Raw genomic sequence first — 20,135 nt, 5'->3', positions numbered from 1 at the left:
TGTCCACTCTTTGAGCATTCCAACACGAGCAGGTCCCCAAGTCTCTGCGGATCATGGCGAACGGCCATCGTGGAGAATCGCTCTCTACTGGTTTAGCCAAGCAGCATTCCATGCGAATAGGTAACAAAACGAGGTGGATGCTAAAAATACTCGCGTCAGTTGGCCCCCAACATCGGCCACATTTGGAGCTCGCAGGAAGGTCGAGCAACATGCCAAGTATCGTGTCGGCTAAGTTTGCCTTGGACATGGATGAAGTCCATCGTGAATCGGCGCAGGCAGGAGCGACGGCGTCGCCGTTGAGCTGCAGTCCGAACAAAATCCGCATGCGGATCGATGCAGCCAAGGAACAGGCCAAAGTGGTCAACTCAGGTACGCTTGGCTGGTCGTAACTGGCGCCAACAACCGTTTGTGGGCAGTGTACAAGGAAGGCGAAGTCATTCACTGGATGAGCGTACGCAGTCCAGATCTTGTCGAGTTCGGTCGGTCACTGGAGAAGCGCGGGTACAATACACTTGGCAGCATTGCCTTCTTGACCGAAGACGAGTTTGACGCGTCACTGTCTCCTTCACTCAAGGTACGCATCGATCACATATCTCCCTCCTTCCAACGAAACCTCACCTCGTTGGCGCGTGTAGCATACCCTCTTGACCGCCCTCGCGCAACTGCGACACGACCTCTATCGAATGTAGCGGCGACGACACACTCTCTTCTCCTGAATAGAGCCGTATTTATGGCGAGTTCTCATGGACTTCGCGTCACCTGCGTTGCCACGTCAACCACGTCCCTCCTTCCGCGCTGCTGTCGTGGCGGTGGCGCCGATCGAGTGCGCGCGCAATTCCAACTTACACTTAATTACTGTAAGACTACGGAATTCCATAAGTTCTTAAATAGTGTGATTCTTAATTCACTCCCCGAAATCCATCGGCGGTGGATGCCAAGCGCCCGACAGATCGCACACCTCCGCCACTGGGGGCGCTTTCCAGCGGACATCATACAGGACCATGTGTGTCCATGAAGGCTCGTGGTCGGGCAGGCATGTCCGTGCGTGCAGCTGCTTGGGCATCTTGCCGCGGTGCAGCGCCATTCAGCCGGACGGAGGTGGCCCATACCCAGGTAGGTAGCACAGCAGCACGGCACACACCACGACATCAGCCGCCCAACAAGGGCCAAGCAAACATTCAACGATGGCTGTGGGGGAGATGGGCACGATGCAGCCGTCGTCCGACCAGGTGGGCACGAGTTGGAGAAGTGCCAAGAGATGCACTTGCTTCCTGTCGTGTGGTCGGTCGTGCGCCATGTCCGGTGCAGATGTATGTATCGAATGGAATCGGCCAGCCCCGTCATCGCGGTCGTGGCGGCGGTCCCACAGTCGGCGCCGAGAATTCCGAGTCTGTGGCAAGGAGGGGCCGGTGCCGAGACGAGCTGCTCGCTCCCAACATGCGGCGCCTCTTGCGACCTTCTTGAAAAAACGCGAGGGAGATAGCTGCTGTAGTTAGGCGCTGCGGCCATGGGGCTTCGAAGGCGCTGCGACCGCGGCCAGAAAAACACGTGGGCACCGAGTCAGGCCGAACCGAGTGTGCGCTCTGTACCCTGCAAACCCGTCCCACTTTGCACCTGCGACGAAGCGCCTCGGTGCCGTGGCCCGGTTGAAGTTCAACGGCCACGACGAGCATCTATCATCTCGGGCGGAAATGGGTCGCAGGAATCTCTTGGATTCGTTCGTCTCGTCGACTGAGTAGGGGGCACGTCGGCGCCAAGTGTTTCCGCGCGCGCCTGCTTCCCACCACGTGCTCCAGGGGGGAGAGCGCACGTACTATCTACAAAGCCCCCCCCCCTCCGCGATGCTTCCATCGATTCTCCCCATCTACCCAGCGCATCCTCGCACGCTGCTGTCGACGTACCATGAGACTCCGCGTGCGAGGTCGCGCGGGTGAAACAAGAGTTGGCCCCAGGCTCTATCCATGACACAGGTACACGGTGCGCGCAAGTTTGTTCGCGGGTACTTCGTCGGCCGCGTGAGGGGCCACGAAAGAGCATGGCCGACACACCACGACGCCACCTCTGTACACCAGCCGCTCACGCCGGCAGATCTCGGCCATTTTCCGAGGCGACAGTAGCGAGGCTGCACTTTCGCAGCGACGCATGGCAGGGGAAGTGTTGTCCGAGAACCTGGGGGGCACAACCGCGACGATGGCGGCCATGGCTCAACGTCCACTTCCACGACGTGCGTGTACTGGCGCCTTCGACCGCGCCGAGCGCATGCCACTGGACAGCGTTGTCGCGCAAGCGAATGTCGCTGTGCCCTCCACCCACTCTGGGCAAGGTGTCGACATCGACAAAAACCCGAGTCGGGGAACCCCCGGCGAAACGCACGAAAACAACGTGTGTGGTGCCAGGGGAGACCAGCTCGGAACGGTCTCGGGGAACGATGTAGAGAGAACCTCGATCGGAGATGGTGCGCCAAGCGCCTGCTCGGACAGCCGTCGCCTACATGAAATGTGCTGCAGCCATTCCATCTCCCCTCTTGTGCTCGTTCCAGCAAATCACAACGCCACGGCGCTTCCTCCTCCCGCCGCCGATCCATCCGACGCTGAATGGATTGCTCAACAATTGGTGCGCGCAAACGCTGCGGCAGTGGGTGCATGTCGATTGCTCGCGCGCCCGAGTGTACCCAGACCTCCCCACACACACAACAACGCACCCTTGTGTACCTACCACGTCGCGGCCCCTCGTCGATACATGAGCGCCCCCCCCCTCCATCCATGCGTCGGCCCCAAACTCTCCTGGTCAGATCAGCACCGTCGACAGGAATCGCCATATCGGAACGACAACATAGTACATACTACGAAATCCACACAGCGCCTCCCCACATGTGGAAGAACTAGTAGTGGTCCGGCAGAGCACATACTACTAGTACGTTGACACGATCCAGTAGTGGATCGCGTCCGATGTGTGCGCCGGTGGTCGCGTGGCCGGTCTTTGTTGGTCGAGAGATGGGACTGCGCTGGATGCGGGTGCTGGGCTGGAGAGGGCTGTCGTCGGGCGATCGACAAGAATCGAACGAGGCTGGGGTCGCACGACCTGTTCCGTCGGGGGATCCAACGTGGATGGGCCGGCAAGGCCATCGCCGCGAGGGGCCACCCATGAAAAATCTGTTGCGCGTCGAACGATGCATCCACACAGTAGCCGTCGCTGCCGAGCCAGCCTTGCCGCGGTGGTCGGTCACCCATCCTTCGCCGCCGGCGACGACGCTGAATTCACGCACTCTCTCCGTGTGGTGTGCCCGAGTTCAACAACGCGAGCAAGACCCAAGTCGCAAAGGAGGTGCTCAACCCAACCAGGTGGCCATCACCGACCCGCGCTTGTCACACCACCCGACAAACACAGCGCTGTTTGCTCGTGCACCTGTGGCCAGACGCCGCGTAGAGTGGGAGACCGCGAGAGTGGCCCAGTTCTGGTTTGCCTTGACAGTGGCATCGTGCACCGTCGTGCAGCGATGGCATCTCACTTTTCAACTCGCGATGAAGCAAACGTCGACGCTCAAGGGCCCGGTCTTTCACGCCAAGCGCGCCACGGGCCGGTACAGCCCGTACTCGACCAAGCGCCCGGCCCTCCCTGACATTGTCGACTACCTGGACGACCACGACGTGTGCGACTCCATGGCCGCCCTCACCGACGTAGAAACCCCCACGACGTCAGTCGACGATGACTTTGAAGACGACCTGGGCCGACTCTCCCTCGACGAAGACATCGACTTGGTGCCTGGCGTCAACCTCGCATGGAGCACGGAAGACGTCTCGATTCTGCTGGCGCTCTTCGACAAGGACTGCTAGCTCGCGGCGCGTTGTCGTATTTATGGAGCACGCGATGCGCGCTCCCCCGATTAATTTAGAATCCTCTCGTTTACTACGACACACACACACATATCTGGATGTACACACGGGTTCCGCCGCCCCCCACGAAGGACATGGCCATGATGTGCGTCTCCCATGGAACGAGAACTCTGAACAAGAGTGGCGCACGACGGGGGCGGACCGCTCCCGAGACACCCCCCCTGGCGACTTGTCTCGGTCGCTTCGACTCAACAAAGTAGTAGCTGGTGCGCCCACCGGAATCACTCGGGTGCGCGATCCGAGTTGTCCATAGAACTGCGTGCGCCGCGAGCGAGCGACCCCATGGTGGGACGACTCGACCTCGCCAACTGCAACCATAGTTTGGCCGACCGTGCCGTCGAGTGGCCCGCCGGCCGACGCGGTCCTCGCAGGCACATCCGAGGCAGGTCCGTCGTCGTCCCCTAGAACCACCGGCGCACGCACGTCCTTCCGCGTGTTGATATATCGCCAGGTCAACGTGGGAGCGTCAATCGTTGACGTGTGGCTGAGACCGCCGCTGAACCCATCGCAGGTAGACAACGCCCGCCGCGTCAAAATGTGTCCACCTCGATGTCGTGGATGGGAGCTCTGTTCCGAGCCAGCCATGACACACAGCTCGCCGCGGACGACCCCGTGGCATCTGGCACGCGCGCGTCCCGTTGGGTGGGACTAGCCAGCACACAATCGGCCACACCTTCCCACACGTGCGGGATCGGGGATTCCGTCGGCCGACCTCTGCGAGCGACCCACTTGGGCGACCCGCGCCGCCGTGGGACGTCTGTCACCATCGGACGGGACCCGCTGCGGTCGTCTCTGCCGTCACCTGATCCATCGTGGTGTCCTTGCGACGCCATCGAGGTCGTTGTCGCCCATGGGCTCGCCCACTGGCACGTCGACCCGAGCATTCGATCAAATATCCGTCTGCGCCTTCTTCGCACGGCCTCGCCGACGCGGCTAGCTGCGGGTTTGCAGCTGCACCTACATGGGGACGTCGCAGGGACGACGATCCACGTGGCGTGGAGTGGGAGATTCGTTCGATTCGTGGGTGGGGCCAGCATCGACAGGGAGCGCCGACGGCGCGTGCCACTGTGGGGGCAGAGAAGCCGCTCGCCGCATTGCGTCGCATGGGATGGAAGCGGCGACGGCTGGGCATTGCATTCTGATCAGTGTGCTCGACGCAGAGGCGGCGAGCCACTCGAGCGATTCGGCGCAGCCCATGTCGAGCCCGTCGACACACTGCCTGGGAATATCGAGCGACCGAATGCGTTCTGCTGCCTCTGCCCACTCGCGGCACTTCGTCCACCCGAAGCATGTCCATCTTGTTGCGGCGAGTGACGGAACCTCGGCGAGACCGGCCCCGTCGCCGTGCATCCAGACCATGTCACAGGTTTGAAATCGTTCCCGAACGCAAGCAGCTGGGGGATGCGTCACAAGTTTCAAGCGAGGGGCGGCGGTCCGATGCGGTCGCGGGGCCAAGGCTGCCCGAACATTGCACGATCTCGCCAACGGTGGAAAAAGCAGGATCGGCCCTTGTCTCGAAGACGCAGGGACGACGTGTCCTCGCTACGTCGCGTACGGACCCGTCGCGATCGTGCGGTGAGTCAACGAGCCTGTCACGCTCATGAGTCACGGCGACCATGGACAGCAGCGTGAGTGCACCAACCAGTTGGCTCAAGTTGTCAAGTTTGGGCGATGTATCGCACGCGCGCCAGGACCATCCTGGTTTGGGTGCTCCGCCGTCGACGTGTGTGGTTGTTCAGGTGCTAGCAGAGATTGTTCCGAGTCGACGTCGTCCCACGCGGGCCATGCGATGCCGCGTCGCCTACGATCCAAGCATCGGCGGCGCACGTGGGCCAAAGAGATGCAGCGCATGGCAACATCTTGTTGCGGCACGGCCGCGTGCCACCCCACCAACCCAGATGTGCTTCTTGCGACCGCTGTTGGGGGCTGTTGTCGACAGGTGGGCGCGATGGCGAGTGGGTTGGTGGCACCTGGCTCAAGGGCGTTGGACCAGACCGAAACTACGTTATGCAACGTGGAAAAGAACGAGAGCACCAGGATGGAAGCGCGGACAGGCCGCCACCCATTCACTCGGTCACGTGATGGCTGGAACGACCGGGTGTGCCATCGACAGGATGCACGAAATTGTGATAGATCAAACGGGGGCGTGGCATTGTTGCCCGGCGCCGTGCGCGAGGGAATGAGGTGGCGTCGATCGACTTGGTTGCGTCAGGTGCTTGCTCGATTCGATACCAGGGCGACGACGACAAGGTGGAGGACGAGTCACGAACGAAACGTGGCAACGATGTGCAAGGGATGTCTGGGCGGCAAGGAGCGGCCGGCCGTCGATCGGGGGTCGTGGAATGAGCTGGTCGAAGGCGAACGTGCCATCGACAGACGATTTCTGGGACTCGAACGGCATCTGGTTTCAATCGCCGCCACACGATCAGATCGATCGGCGGCCGTGGACCGCCCTCGTCGTTCGGGAATGCTAGCAACTGCCTTTCAACGGAAATGCCGACATCGGGCGCTGGCGGCGCTCGTCGTGTCGCCAAGTGACTACAGTGTGCACGCAGTACGATGCCCAGCCACGGAGGGTGGCGCGCCGTGCTGCACGTCCTATGGACCGCATGCGGACGTGGGACCGCGCAGGGCATGTTGCGCTCGATGCCCGACGCGGTGACCACTGGCAAAGTCTGCCGTGGTCGCTTCACCGTGGCTTGCAAGGTGGGGCAATTGTCGGCAAGATGAGTGCGTCAGGACGGGTGGCGGAGATACTGTTCGATGAAACCTCCATGAACGCAGACGAGGGCAATGCGATTGCTTCGCCTTGCACTGTCGTATTCCTTTAACGAGACCGCAACAGACCGCGCATGCCCTCCTGCCCCTTGCAGGTTTGTCGCCGCCGGCCAAGCCGCGCCACATTCAGGCGCCGCGATGCACAAGCCAAAAGCGCCAGATGCAGCGCACGTACGAACACCTGCCCCATGCGCTCTCGTCGTCGCTGATCCACAGTGGATTTCCTTGCGTGTATTAGACTAAAACAGACCGAAGAATCGCTTGCGCGGCAGTTGGGCCTTCAGCTGGACCTTTAATTCTTCGGTAGCTCGGAGGTCCGCTTCAATGGCGTCGATCTCTCGGGTCCCTCGGTGAAGTTCGGCTCGCAGTGCCGCTTCCTTTGCTCGGACGGCGTTCAACTCGTCAGAAATGGGGTTGCGAGCTTGGTTGTGGGCTGATGTAGTTGGCGTTAGCTTGTTGCGAGGGGTGTATGTCGTGGGCCATGTCGACGCGGGACCTCCGACTGTTGCGGGTGCAGCTTTCACGGCAACTAGTACGTGCATGAGGTCAGTTGCAATCAAGATCGACAGAAATCTGCCCACTGGATTTTGAAGGTGCGAGGGTCGCCGCCGAAGCAGGGGCGTTGGTTTCATCGTCCTGGAAGTCCACCTTCAACACTTGGTCCGTCGGGTTCGATGCCAAAGCGAGCTTGTGCACGTCGGCGAGGGACGAGTCGAAGGGAACTTGAAACACGACTGATTTACCCGACTTCAGTTGCACCGTAGCATGAACAGGCTGCTTGAAAATGGATGCATCGACGTCGCCAATATCGTCGCGCGGGGCTTCTTCTGGAAACACTGGGATGTACTGGTGGATGGCTTCCACCAACTCGGGGTACTTGTCGTGGAATTCCTCGCGAAATCGCTCGTCATTGCGGAGGTTGTACACGAAGCCCCCACCAACAGCAAGAGGGACTCCCAGCACAACGCCGTTGAAGGCCAACAAGTACTTCTTCCACTCTTTGCGCAAGATGCCGCCGCCGACACTGCTCGCCATGATGGTTTGGTCAGGTGACTGGAAGGTGTTCACCACTCTTCAATAAAAATACCCTTCTCATACTGCATTCAAGTACATTTTATTCACACCACGACATTGCAAAAACACAATCACTATGCATTGGACAGTGTAGATCTGTTTAAAATACATGTTTCAGAATTTATACGTTGTACTGAAAAATATGCGTGAAATATTCGGAATTTCATGGATATATTACATCTGGTTTTTACCATTTTCAACCAATATCCCCTAAGAACGTTTTAAACACCCAATCCCAATTCTTTAAACATCACTCCAACTGCACTTGACGATGACCGACGATGAAGCGCAAGGTCCTCGCGGCGGCGGCCTCGCGAATGTGAGCTACTTCTCAAGCTCGTACTGGGTCGGCTTCTTGATCATGATGAGCGGTGTGGTCGTTCCACTGGCATACATGTTCATCCAGAACAAGAAAGCGTTCAAGAGTGTGCGGCGGGACTAACGTCATGGACTCCGCGACAGCACGCGTGCAGTGACAATCGATGACACAAGGGAAGCTGTTACATGAACGCTATATATATACGCTGGTTGGTGGTACTAGTGGCGTTGTCTGGTCTCAAGCACACGCCCTTGGGTGCCTGCTCTCTGTTCGTGGCGCCGCCTTACACCTTCATAGTCACGCGCTGGGTTGCCGTGAGGGAGAACTTCTCGATACGAATGCGCTCCAAGTTTTGCTGCTGTTGCAGTTCAGCTTTGACGTTCTGATAGCGCTGCAAGAGGCGCTCGAGATCGAGCTGGCGCTGCTTCTTCTGTTCTTCACGACCGGATTGGATCCGTTTCTGGAGGGCTTCTAGTTCCTGGCGCTGGCGCTGCTTGAACTTGATTTCTCTCTGAAACATCTCCTGCTGCTTGGAGTTCCGCCACTTTTCCATCTCCCACGCTTCGAGCGCATCCGATTTTAGTTTCATTTTGTGGGCTTCGGCGTAGCTAGGCATGATGCATGAGGTGTTGGTTGCAATACATGGCATCGACGTACTCCTTTTGCCGGGCCAGGTGCTCCTCGATCTTGCGCAGGTTCAGAAGCTCTTTAGAAAACTTGGGTTTCGTTTGTTTCTCGAGCAATTTCTGCTGAAAGTCGAGCAACTCGCCTTGGTGGCGCTCCCGCATCGATGCTACGAGCTCGTCCACATTCCGTTCGTACTCTTCCATCTTGCGGTCCCAGACCAAATTAAACTGCTGGAACTCGAGCATGTGTGCCTCTTCAACGCCGAGGCGCTCTGCGATCTGCCGCGACCGCATCGCTTCCTTTCGCCGATTCTCTTCATGGACCTTGAGCTCGTCCAGGCGGTTCTTGGCAATTTCAGCCTCCACGTATTTGCCCTGCTTCTCGCAGTTCTTTCGGTGCTCCTCGAGAATCTGAAGGAAGTCGTTCACGGCTGAGTCCTCGACACTGTCCCCCATCGTTGAGCTTTTGGTATCGGGAAGCTGCCCGCCGAGGAAGTGATTCCGATGCGAATAACGGCAACGAACCAGCTAAGATTAGAACGAAACGCCATCCGCGCCAACTCCAAGCGTTCCCGATCCATCCCATCGTCAATCTATATGGCCCGCATTGCCATCTCTCTGGTTGCTCGTGCATCGATGTCGAAGCAGTTGTTTGCACGTTGGGAGGAAAATTGCACTCGGACTGCAGGTACGAAAGGACACCATACTTCGTCCCGACAAAACGTGGCTCTCCTGAGGCGACGAGTGAATGCTGTGATGTTCTGCAAGCTGCTCGTCCAGCAGCGACCATTTTATCGAGCTCCTCGTTCTTGCCTTGAGAGAGATGTCAACGTTTGCAGTGTCTCGGTGGACGGTTGAGAAAAATGAAATGTCGCGACCTTTCATGATCCCGTGGCGCTCTGCTACAGGAGCGTTGAGTTTGGCCTGCCGCCAACGTCGATTTTGTCCATTGCAATAACAAGTCCGAGTTGGTCTTGTGTTGGAGAGCGCGCGGCGGCGGTCGGTTGGTGAACCAGACTTGTCCTCGTGGGTTTAGCAACTGAACGATCGCCGCTCTCGTAGCCTCGAGAGGACAGGTTCACGTGGAGGGCGAGCACTTCAAGTGCATGACGGTCCATAGCTTCCATATAGCGTCGATGCGATGGACTTCGCGGTTCTGTACAGCTCTCGGCACATGCGACGATGACTCTCCAGGATGTTGGACGGCCGTGCCCGAAAATGCTGAAATTCATTTTATTGGGCACTTGCAGATTTATTTTAGCCAATCAAAGTTATCGTTGGATTTAATTAGATGTCGGAGCATTGAACTGTCCGACAGCCGACGAACGCGATGGCGACGTCGGTACCTGGGCACCGATGGTACGTAAACGTGGAGGCGTGGGCGCCAACTCCAGATGAATGGAAAGCTTTGCTTCATCGCCTGCCTTCTGACGAACAACAAGCAGTGCGTTCTCTCTATGCGATCCGCTAATGGCATCGCGCCGTCTCTCTCTGACAATGGTGTCTTGTTGTAGGTGATGCGGTATCGATTCCCCAAAGATCAAAAGTTTGCTCTCTGCAGTCGCCTGCTCCAACGAAAGATCGTCGCAGATACGTTCCACGTTCCGTTCCCCTCCATTTCAATCGTTCGCAACGACCATGTACGTCGATCGATCCCGTGTTCACCGTCGTCTCGAGCGATTGATTCTCCAGGGCAAACCGTCATGGCCTGCATGTCCTGTTCCTACGTGGAACTACAACGTATCCCATCATGGAGCGATCTGCGCCATTGCGTGCCAATCCGACAGACGAATTGGCATCGACGTGGTGCGCGTGGAATTGCCGAGGGAGGCGTTGGCTACCTTCTTCGAGTGCTTTGACGCCCAGTTTGGTCCTCGGGAATGGAAATACATTCGAGGTGAACCTGGCGACGACCTCGATCAAATTCGACGCTTTTACTTGCTGTGGAGTTTGAAGGAAGCGTACACGAAGGCCCTGGGCGTGGGTATCGTCATCGACTTGAAGCGCCAACAGTTTGTCATCGCGCCCGACACAAGTGCCATTTCGCTCTACGTCGACGGCGTGCATGCGAGCACTTGGCACTTCAAGATCACTCCGCTGGACGACTCGCATTACGTGTCCATCGCGGCAGAAGGAGCCATGGTCGAAGAGGTGTCGTGGAAGCGCCTCGATGCTTCGACTGCCTTTCAGTAGACCACGTTGTAGCAGACTACCTTCCCATTGCTTCAATCCGTAGATTGTGTGTTCTGTAGTGCGCTCATGGTGGAGCAGGGCAGATGGCGTGGTCAGAGTACCGCCAGCCCTTGCGCCGTCTTTGGCCATGATCCAAGCACCTACTCGCTTCATTGTTCCCATGCCACCACTTTGCGACAAACGACGCCTCTCGGCGCGCCACCGTCTTGACGGACATCGCGCACTCCACAACATGGAGCAGGATGCACTTGTCTGCGCAAAACCCACGATGCTCGCGCGCACGTTGAAGGCACGCAACAGGACGCCGACTATACACAGGCGAAAATATCTTCCGGAATCTTATCTCTCATCGCTGCGCCTTCGCCCCATGAATCGTCCAGACGGGCAATAAATAGCAACAGCACGACGGGGGGACAGTACACGCGGTGGTGAAAGAACCACGCGGAAGTCGATCATAAAAGGACACTCCTAGAACAGACACCTTGCGCGTGAGACTCGACGGCAGTCGAGAACGGAACACGTACACGCAACATGGAAAGACCAAAGGAAAATAGAATGAGTTGGTTAGTACATGGCTTGCGATCGGAAGTTCGGGTTCGACTTAATGTTGTTGATCAGCGTCTTGATTTGCTTGAGGTCGGGCTGCGGAAGGTCCGGGTTCACGTAGTTTTGCAGGAGCCACTGATAGCAATCGTTCGGGTTCGCGTTCTTGTTGTTGAGGAGGAACATCGTGACTTGACTGCGGTACGGATTCGGCTTGCGACCACGGCGCTCCGTGCCTTCGCCCTCGCCCGGCGCGCGTTTGATCTTGGGTTGGCCTACGAAAAAACAATGAGAACACGAATCCATGGCTACAATACGAAACATACTCAAGTTGGTCAAGACACGATGAATCTCTTCTTCCGTGGGAAACGTCGATTCATCCAAGACGTTAGCCTTCAACCAGAGCAGACATTGGCCTGCATCCAACGCTTGTCCGAGCGAAAAGTAGCGCGCAATTTCTTGGCGAAACACTTTCGAGATACCGCGACGGCCGCGACGAGGGCCAGACGGGGAGTTTGGATTCTTTTGCAAGCCATGACCCTTTTCAAGCAGGGTAAAGTCACGGCGACCTGCGTCCACCATTAGTTTTAACGTTCAAGAGTAAGGATGATCGTACCAGCTGCGTAGCTGTGGGGGGCAATGTTCACCGTGTACCCACACGATGCCAAGGTCGAGTTCAGGTTGATGTTGGTGAAGCTGCCGCTGAGAAGCGCTCGGACACATCGAAACTCAATGCTCTTCTCGGGGAGCTTGACAAGCACCTTGAACAAGTTCTGGACAAGCATTTGCTCGCAGCATCGAGGGCACTTTCGCTTCTTGCAGCTGCACGCGTTCATGACGGACCCGCTCATGCCGTTCGTTGGGCTTTCGGTTCAAAACGGAGAATGAATAAGCCCAAGCTGCCGAGTGGGGGAATCTCGGTCAGTGATTGGATGAATGCAGTTGAGGAGTGCGCTGTGATTGGTGGAATTTAAATATTTGAACCTTAGTAGCATATTTTTTTTGCTCGGCTATACATTTGTTCAGTCAGCAGAGCATAATAAAATTGTAATAGAATTCGTCGATTCAAATCAATCGTGCGATTTAAATTATTGCATAATACAATGCCAAGACTGGTTGCTTTTTTATTGATTCTTCCATTAAAATGCCGAATTTTATTCCATATCTTTCGTGCAACCATGCCGGAAAAAAGAAGGCCAGTTTTCCTCTGTCGCCAGTCCTATTCTCGAGGTTTTTACCTTGGTTGTACTATAGAACATTGAACAGTCGGATAAAAGAGACGCCCTGTTTCCCGGATAATAATATCCATCCCATCCACCCAAAGGTCATTATATTTCTCGCCGCTCCCCCCGCGCTGACATCCAATTAAATATGTCCCGCGCGCCAAAATATTTGCATGGAGCGCCACCACAATCACACGACAATCGATCGTGGTGGAGGGACGGACGGGCGTCGATGGAGGAGCTGTAGGGATCAAAAGACGAGCTGCAGCGTCGACGAAGAGAGAGGCACACGTACAAGAACTTCAGTATAAACCGTCGCGTGTGCTCCATGGAATCGTGCCATGATCGGTGAGAGCGCTTCCAGCCTTCCACTGCGTTTCCTGTGCAATATGACGTACACTTCAAATCCGTCGACGTATAATGTATGTACCATGTTTACTACGAGATGCAGCTGCTGTCACCGGGATGACCTGCATGCGTTCCAAGCAGGAATTCAACTCCATTTTGCCCACATGATTTATCGTATTCCCTCAGCTAGTCATAGCGTTCGAGTACGATATCAAGGATCATTGCTTGATAGTTGCGGCCACCGTGAAATCTATCACACATTTGCTGATTCGCTACTACGTATGTGGAAAGCTCCAACGGCCTCCGTGTAGAAGTGTCAAGATGTGGAATCGAAATTCCATGTACGATGTCCCGAATCGATCCCACGTTTTCTTTGGACGTTCATGCGAAAATTCTTGACAGGCCCAGCAATGTTGCCTCAATATCTTGGTGCTTGCACATACCAATCGTGACTTGAATACGCAGATGCCGTTCATGCCATGGGAATGTCTCAACCCGATGGATTTTGCTCAACGACATCAGGGACATTCGCCACTCCGACGCAAGAAACAAGGTGCAGCATACGTGTAGCAGACCCAATAAACCGTCAAAGCTACAATCAGCACAAGACAGCCCGTTCATGGCTCGAAGGAGGTCCACCTGCACTGCTCGACGGCACATGCGGGGTTTTGTTTGAAATTCGAAACCGCCAGGAAAGAGTAACCGGACATCCGGATAAGCGAAGGTTTGAAGTTTTGAAAACGAGAGTACAACATTGACACTTTTGACCTGAACGCGCGCAGTCACCCCCGCGCGCCTCCGATCGACGTGCAATCCACAGTTCCCTGTACCCATAGGCATATCTATCAAGGCAGCATGGTGGTGAGTGCGTCCGTGCTCTATTGCACCGTCCCCCTTTGACTGAATATGTGTGTAACTAGGACGTCGAGCGAGCTCGAGTTGAAATGGCGATGCACGACATGACCAACTCGATGTCACTCGTTGAACACATCATGTGGAACGTCGAAAAGGCAGATCCTTGTTTGGACGTGCCTCCAATCAAGCGACGCCTTGTGTTCACTTGTTCTGGTGTCGAAATCAAGCGCAAGCTCGTGTTTCCGTGCCACAAAGTCATAAAGCCTCGACCGACCAAGCGCGAGCTCGAGCGAGAAGCAGCTAAGGCCAAGCAGTCAGACCAACAGCCCACGCGAGACGACTCCTCAACGCCGTACTTCGCAAAGCTAGGAAGGCGAAAGCGTCAGCTGTCGTTCGATTAGACCTACACTAGGAAGCATTTTCGTCGTAAACCCAATAGAACCCCTATCACGTGACGCCGATGCATGCTCTGCCGACATGAGCACCACGATCTCCGTCACCGAGGCTACTTAGACGCGATGTATTCGTCCAAAAAATTCAAACGAAGCGTCGAATAGTAGTGGTATCTGCACTTCACCTGAGTCGTTATGTGCACTGCTTTGTGGCTCACCATCCATAGTACGAACAATGGGATGGCAGAGATTACTCACCACAGTCTGCGCATCACTCCTCAGGACAGCTTCATAGTTGCGCCCGCCTGAGTCAAAAATATGCCGAGCCAAAGGAAACCCATTCGTAGCCACGTTCGCGGTCGAGTGAGTGTGGAATATCACTCGATGAGTGAAGAAATCGGATGCTGCAACGCGATGCTCGAGTCCGCAGACCTGACAAGGCTGTAGACGATGGCATTCGTTTGGATTTGGACGACGGAGCGACTTGGATCGAGTAACTGCACATGGCTCGTTAGAGGAATCGACGGAATGGGTGCCACCCATTCCGTCATGTTGTTCAAGCATGGCGTCATATTTGGACCACCGGCTCCGCTTTCCGCGGCTTTTGACGTGACAAATGAGAAATGCCAGACCACGAGAAAGGGACTTCTCATCTTCCCCAGCTTTGGTCTAGTACATCGCCCGAGCGAATTGCAACATCCATGTGAGGTGAATAGCCCACCACGAACCGAGCAACATTATCTGGCCGTGGAAGAGGCCATCTTACATGAAGAGATCATGGTGGAGCAGCATTCCCCCATGTGCAAGTCGCCATGGACCGTGACCCTTTCACAACCAAAAGTTTGGACAAGGGGCACATGCTGAATGGAAGAGTAAAGCCACAGCCAGATACATGCAAACGTTTGTCTTGTACAATGCTACATCGTTCGTTAATCCGAGTCGCTCTCTCGTCCGGAATCACTGTCGCCAGCTCCCATCATTTCCCAGAGACGCATGGCCATGTCGGCAGCGCGCTTTCTTCGTTCGTCGTCCGAGACACCGTGCATCTGCGATCGAATTGCCTGTACTTCCTGCAGAAGCGATTCAAACTCTTCAACGCTTTCTCTGTCTTTGTCCGGCACGGAAGTGGAGGTAGAAGGTGCAGATGTGCTCCGGTCAGGTGCTTCGACCACGTTGGAGAAGACCGCGTCGCGAGGCTGAGTGTCACGCTTGCAGGGAGAAGTTTGCGCATTCAACGAGGACGTTTGGGATGGAGGTGCGTGGCCATTCTTCATTTCCATTGATGTCCACATTGTACATTCGAGAGCTTCCACGATGCGATCGACACCCGTTGTGCCGTCAACTGAGGTAGAGATTGGATCGTCGTTCGAAGACTCGACAGGAGTAACAACCACTTGTTCGACCCCATGCTCGAGGCACCAATCGGCCGTGGTTTCAATGATGTTGGAGTGGTCCAACGACCCAAAGGCTACTGCGAGTAGCACATCATATGAATGCTCGCCCATTCGGTCGACAGAGTCTTGCACTTGGCACCACGAGGTTGAATCATTGGTATCCCATACAAGAAGACAAGCCTCGTACGCTGCCCAATCGCCGTCAAACTTGTGTGAGTGCACATGGAAAACCACTGGAGCGGCATAATACTTGGTCGAGATCGTCACTCCATGGGCACGATGCACAGAAGAGGCAGCAGTAGTCCATGCGATCTCTTGGGACGCATCCACCTTGCGCACGATGTTCTCGACAAGCTCTTCAGTGGTAAATCCAGGTGCGCCGAGCACGAGGACTTGACTTGGTAAAGCCATGAAATCCAAATTGAAAATGTCGAACAGAGTTGCATGGATTACATGCGATTATGTTTTGATGCCGCAAGAACTCATGTGATCATTGAGTCCCGTTTAGCTCAGTTGGTAGAGCGCAGGACTTTTAATCCTGTGGTCGCGGGTTCGAGCCCCGCAGTGGGAGACTCTTTTACTCAAAATCCATATATTGTTCAATATATGCATGTTCCCGGGCGATGATTTGCTGTACAATCAATTCAACCCACGAACTAAGACGTGGTCAACATGTACTTTGAATTCAACGATGTTGCACAGCATAATTCGAACCTGTACTTGTAACGATGGCAGCGTCTACATGCTTGTACCTGCAACTCATGCTTCCTCTCTGAGCACTGTTCCTCCATATGAAAGTTTTTGTATGTGAGTTTGTCAGGTATTGTCATGATTGAAACCTATGAGTCAATGTGATCACAGTTTTTTTACTGTCAAGGGAGGTACATTAGTGGTTTTAACCGGATATTCAACTGATTGCTCCGTGTAATCCGTGTAATACAGTATTGCCTTCTCACTTTTTCCGGCTGATGGAGCTCACTCGAGGGGGAGGATTTTGATTTTCCTGAAATGTCGCGGACAATTGGTTTTAACCGGAACCCGGGGTCCCCTCATCCGGACAGTCCATCTTTAGAGGTCCGCGTGTCGGTGTTGAATTCGTCGGAAAGTATAGCGGAAGCCTGGAATCGAACCGGAGATCTTTTGGTTGCAAGACAGGCCATCTAACCACTGAGCTAAAGGCTTAAAACAATGTGATCAATTGGCCGAGCGGTCTAAGGCGCCAGTTTAAGGCACTGGTCTGAAAGGGCGTGGGTTCGAATCCCACATTGGTCATTTCCTTTTGTCCCATGTGATCTCCGCCACGAATTCGAATTCTTCCGGGCGCATAGGGAGAGGCATGTTGTGTGCTGTGTTGGCCGTAGTATCACGTCAAAGCCACTGCTGATGAAGGTTCGCTCCTCGCGACGAAGGCGGGCCATGTGCCAACCTCTAACTTCTTGTGTTGTTTTTCACGACCACTTGGATATAGTATAGTGGAGCGTATGAGCGATACGATTGGTGGATTGAGAATTGAACCCACCTCGGCGCAAAGCCCATGACGGGCATGGTGACAGCAGTCCTGTGGACTGGTGGGAAGGACTCTGTGATGGCGATGATGGATGCGGTGGACCGCGGGTACGATGTGCAGTACCTTGTCACGTTCGCACCGGAGAACCCGAGCTTCAAAGCGCACCCACTGTCGCTGATGCGTCGCCAGGCGGCAGCAGTTGGCAAATTGCACTTGATCAAGACGGTGGCGACGCCGTACGCAGAAAGCTACGAACACCACTTGCGATCACTCCACGATGAATTGGGTGTCACGCACATCGTGACGGGAGACATCGACTACATTGGGTCTTCCACGACCAAATTTATTCAAGAGCGATGCAAAGCTGCAGGGCTAACAAGCGTGTTTCCTCTGTGGCAGCGATCAAGGGACGAGCTTCTGGCAACGCTGTTGAAACGTCGGCTTCATGTCGTATTTTCTTGCGTGAAGACGGTGCCATTTCACCCCGTGTCAAGGTGGCTGGGGCAACCCATCAACGACGCCTCGATCGCAGCACTGCACTCGATCCAGAACGACGGCAAGAATATCGACATTTGCGGCGAGAATGGCGAATACCACACGATGGTGCTCAATGGGCCTTGTTTTCAATACGCCATCGACTTGCCACCGTTCGACATTGCTTCAGTGGACACGTTGAGTTTCATGCAGTTCCCTCCGGACTGGTGATGTCGCACCGATGTGATGCAGCATCTAAAGCAGCTACAGCAGTCGTGAATCTGCGCTGTAGAGTAACACAGATTCTAAGAACAAAGACCATTTGCTCTTGCACCGCTGCCTTCACAGCAGCGGTGCAACTTCCACGAGCATCCCCCCCAATTGTCCTTGGTTCGACTTTTTGGAGACGCTCCCACCATCGCCTCAGCAGCCATAAACAATTTGGCTTCAAACACAAACATCCACGTGACCATTCGTGAAAAAGGCGGGCATCCTTCGCTCTATGGGGCTGGGCCCCAAGGCCGCGCGGAAATAGCCACACTCCTTGTCGAAATGGACGTTGCGGCATCGACTCGACGTTGCGTAAACTAAAAAATAATTGCATGGGAGATGCCCCTCCCCCTAGAGTGAAGCAAGCTGTGGGACTTCGATCCATGACCGCACGGAACGATCGTCTCGCGTGCAGCCACCACGCCGACTTGGGTTTCCCCGCCAAACATCTCGCCCACAAAAGTCACCGAGCGTATGTAGGCACAATTTCGCTTGGAACACCGTTGTTCTAGCCCTTACACTCCGAGGTCGAGCAATTTCTCAGGGCCACATGTCCACCACGTATTTCGTGGGCGATGCGCGCCAAAACGGGATTCGATCAGTGCGCGGGCGGAGGACGTGGGGCAGTCTTGTTCGGATTCAAAACTCGCGTGATTGTCATACCTCATCTTTCCTCGTGCTTGGACATGGTGAATGTTGCATCCGAAAAGGCATCGTTGCTACCCGGTGGCCCCACGACGTCTGAAGCCATCCGACCGCTTGGCCCCGAGTTGCGTGAGTTGGCCAGCATGGCTGTGCAAATTTCATTGCGCCAAATGGTGCGCCAAGTGATGACGATCACGGACGCTGCGTTTCAAGGCCACGTCGGCACCAAACAGTTGGCGGGTGTGGCGCTCGCGATGGGCTGGATGGGTGTGCCGTCAGGATTTGTCCAAATGTCGATCCAAGCCATCAGTACGCTGTGTAGCCAAGCGCATGGCGCTGGCAACAATCACCTCGTCGGCACGTGGCTCCAAACGGCAATTGTGTTTGCCGTCGTAGCTGGGATCCCGGTCATGATTTGGTACCAGTTTGTCGGCCACATGATTGCGTGGACGATGGGCGATCCCGAGACGGTCGAGTTCGGGGCCGCATTTGCCCGTGTGATGTCGCTGGGACTCATCCCGCAGTACGTGTACGGCGCGCTGAGCACGTACTTTTCAACGCAAGGCGTGATCATGCCTGCCACGCTGTGCAGTGCCGTCACCATGCTCGTCAACATCGGCTTCAATCAAGTGTTCATCTACGGAGCGTTTGGGTGGGATGGCATCGGGTTCCTCGGGTCGCCGCTCGCGACGGTTGTCAGCACGGTGTTGCAGTTGACGCTTTTCGTTCTGTACACGATCGTGTGGAAGGGCTACCACGTGAAGTACTGGGGCGGGTGGAGCTGGGAGTGTGTCCATGCCGACCGCCTTCGAGCGTTCTTTGCACTGGCATTGCCCATGGGGGCGTCGTCTGTGGTCGACTGGGGCTCTGGGACGTTGGCGGGCTCGTTCTCGGGTTTGCTGGGTTCGACAGTTGCTGCTGCTCAAGCCATCCTGTTGGGACTCTTTGGCGTCGTCAACTCGTGTGTGTTTGGGTTCTCTGCGGCATCTCAAATTCGAATGGCTCGCTACTTGGGACAAGGCAAACCCGAGAACGCCAAGCGCGTGCTCCGTTTGGGGCTCACGATTGTCCTGTCGTGCTCGGCAGTGCTGTGCCTCGTCCTGGGCCTGTTCAGCCGTTCTCTGTTTCGCATCTGGAGCACGGACCCGGCCATTCTGAACACGTGCACGTCGGCCACGCTGGCGTTCGTCGGATGTGTCCTGGTTGCGTTCGTGCGGTTTTTGCTCACTGCAGCCATGAACGCCCTCGCCAGGGCAGACTTGAACTTGATTGCCAACAACATTGCGTCGTGGGGGGTGTACGTACCACTCAGTTATGTCTTGCCGATAGTGTGCCACTGGGGCCTTGCCGGATTCTGGTGGGCCGACACAGCCGGAGAGACTCTCAAGGCGTTGATTTTGCTGTGGGGGCTCTCCCGCGTGCAGTGGTTGGAGGCGTCTGTAAACGCCCAAAAGTTTGCGCAGCAAGTGGACCCCGTTGCCGAAGAAGAGCTCGAAGTCGACGTTGCTGCCGTTGGTGGGCTCACCTTGTCGCCCAAGGCTGCTCTGTTGAGTCCGCGCCCGACCGGCCAGGATCACGCCATGACGTAGTTGTGTCGCAGC

The 20,135-nt window shown here is 55.8% G+C and overlaps 10 protein-coding genes and 2 non-coding genes across 17 annotated transcripts; 8 read left to right on the top strand and 4 right to left on the bottom strand.

Moving 5' to 3' along the window:
- The first annotated feature begins 154 nt into the window (after positions 1-154).
- On the top strand, positions 155-909 carry H310_10677 (hypothetical protein). The gene is made up of 3 exons (XM_008877116.1): positions 155-369; positions 417-574; positions 636-909. Exons 1-3 carry the CDS (start codon positions 210-212, stop codon positions 687-689), a joined length of 372 nt encoding a protein of 123 aa, XP_008875338.1. The 5' UTR covers positions 155-209; the 3' UTR covers positions 690-909.
- A 2,340-nt stretch (positions 910-3,249) lies between these two features.
- Positions 3,250-3,910, top strand: H310_10676 (hypothetical protein). Its single transcript, XM_008877115.1, has one exon. The coding sequence runs from the start codon at positions 3,522-3,524 to the stop codon at positions 3,831-3,833; it is 312 nt and encodes a 103-aa protein (XP_008875337.1). The 5' UTR covers positions 3,250-3,521; the 3' UTR covers positions 3,834-3,910.
- A 2,942-nt stretch (positions 3,911-6,852) lies between these two features.
- Positions 6,853-7,738, bottom strand: H310_10675 (hypothetical protein). Its single transcript, XM_008877114.1, has 2 exons — positions 7,253-7,738; positions 6,853-7,200 (listed from the first exon to the last, which is right to left on the bottom strand). The coding sequence occupies exons 1-2, from the start codon at positions 7,704-7,706 to the stop codon at positions 6,911-6,913; spliced, it is 744 nt and encodes a 247-aa protein (XP_008875336.1). The 5' UTR covers positions 7,707-7,738; the 3' UTR covers positions 6,853-6,910.
- Positions 7,739-7,963: 225 nt separating this feature from the next.
- Positions 7,964-9,212, bottom strand: H310_10674 (hypothetical protein). The gene is made up of 2 exons (XM_008877113.1): positions 8,722-9,212; positions 7,964-8,672 (listed from the first exon to the last, which is right to left on the bottom strand). The coding sequence occupies exons 1-2, from the start codon at positions 9,144-9,146 to the stop codon at positions 8,348-8,350; spliced, it is 750 nt and encodes a 249-aa protein (XP_008875335.1). The 5' UTR covers positions 9,147-9,212; the 3' UTR covers positions 7,964-8,347.
- Positions 9,213-9,971: 759 nt separating this feature from the next.
- On the top strand, positions 9,972-10,957 carry H310_10673 (hypothetical protein). 5 transcript variants are annotated; one of them, XM_008877111.1, is made up of 3 exons: positions 9,972-10,049; positions 10,205-10,330; positions 10,383-10,957. In XM_008877111.1, the coding sequence occupies exons 1-3, from the start codon at positions 10,047-10,049 to the stop codon at positions 10,881-10,883; spliced, it is 630 nt and encodes a 209-aa protein (XP_008875333.1). In that variant the 5' UTR covers positions 9,972-10,046; the 3' UTR covers positions 10,884-10,957. The 5 variants fall into 5 exon arrangements, with proteins under 5 accessions (XP_008875333.1, XP_008875332.1, XP_008875331.1 ...); XM_008877110.1 differs by having other exon boundaries at positions 9,972-10,134; XM_008877109.1 differs by having other exon boundaries at positions 10,205-10,957.
- A 151-nt stretch (positions 10,958-11,108) lies between these two features.
- On the bottom strand, positions 11,109-12,314 carry H310_10672. 2 transcript variants are annotated; one of them, XM_008877107.1, is made up of 4 exons: positions 12,043-12,314; positions 11,753-11,995; positions 11,408-11,701; positions 11,109-11,351 (listed from the first exon to the last, which is right to left on the bottom strand). In XM_008877107.1, the coding sequence occupies exons 1-3, from the start codon at positions 12,275-12,277 to the stop codon at positions 11,448-11,450; spliced, it is 732 nt and encodes a 243-aa protein (XP_008875329.1). In that variant the 5' UTR covers positions 12,278-12,314; the 3' UTR covers positions 11,109-11,351; positions 11,408-11,447. The 2 variants fall into 2 exon arrangements, with proteins under 2 accessions (XP_008875329.1, XP_008875328.1); XM_008877106.1 differs by having other exon boundaries at positions 11,455-11,701.
- A 1,450-nt stretch (positions 12,315-13,764) lies between these two features.
- On the top strand, positions 13,765-14,307 carry H310_10671 (hypothetical protein). Its single transcript, XM_008877105.1, has 2 exons — positions 13,765-13,858; positions 13,918-14,307. Exons 1-2 carry the CDS (start codon positions 13,853-13,855, stop codon positions 14,251-14,253), a joined length of 342 nt encoding a protein of 113 aa, XP_008875327.1. The 5' UTR covers positions 13,765-13,852; the 3' UTR covers positions 14,254-14,307.
- A 796-nt stretch (positions 14,308-15,103) lies between these two features.
- On the bottom strand, positions 15,104-16,050 carry H310_10670 (hypothetical protein; the record flags this gene model as incomplete). Its single annotated transcript, XM_008877104.1, has 1 exon — positions 15,104-16,050. A coding segment is annotated over one exon (877 nt), but the record flags the coding sequence as incomplete, so codon positions are not given.
- Positions 16,051-16,136: 86 nt separating this feature from the next.
- On the top strand, positions 16,137-16,209 carry H310_10669. Its single transcript has one exon. It is a non-coding gene; the product is annotated as a tRNA-Lys (tRNA).
- Positions 16,210-16,830: 621 nt separating this feature from the next.
- On the top strand, positions 16,831-16,910 carry H310_10668. The gene has a single exon. It is a non-coding gene; the product is annotated as a tRNA-Leu (tRNA).
- A 239-nt stretch (positions 16,911-17,149) lies between these two features.
- On the top strand, positions 17,150-17,996 carry H310_10667 (hypothetical protein). Its single transcript, XM_008877103.1, has one exon. It carries the CDS (start codon positions 17,173-17,175, stop codon positions 17,848-17,850), a length of 678 nt encoding a protein of 225 aa, XP_008875325.1. The 5' UTR covers positions 17,150-17,172; the 3' UTR covers positions 17,851-17,996.
- A 579-nt stretch (positions 17,997-18,575) lies between these two features.
- H310_10666 (hypothetical protein) lies at positions 18,576-20,123 on the top strand (the record flags this gene model as incomplete). Its single annotated transcript, XM_008877102.1, has 1 exon — positions 18,576-20,123. The coding sequence occupies one exon, from the start codon at positions 18,576-18,578 to the stop codon at positions 20,121-20,123; it is 1,548 nt and encodes a 515-aa protein (XP_008875324.1).
- Between the last annotated feature and the right edge of the window lie 12 nt (positions 20,124-20,135).

Source organism: Aphanomyces invadans (assembly GCF_000520115.1).
Source record: "Aphanomyces invadans strain NJM9701 unplaced genomic scaffold supercont1.27, whole genome shotgun sequence".
Classification (NCBI taxonomy): domain Eukaryota; phylum Oomycota; class Saprolegniomycetes; order Saprolegniales; family Verrucalvaceae; genus Aphanomyces; species Aphanomyces invadans.
This window is presented reverse-complemented; position numbering and strand designations above follow the sequence as displayed.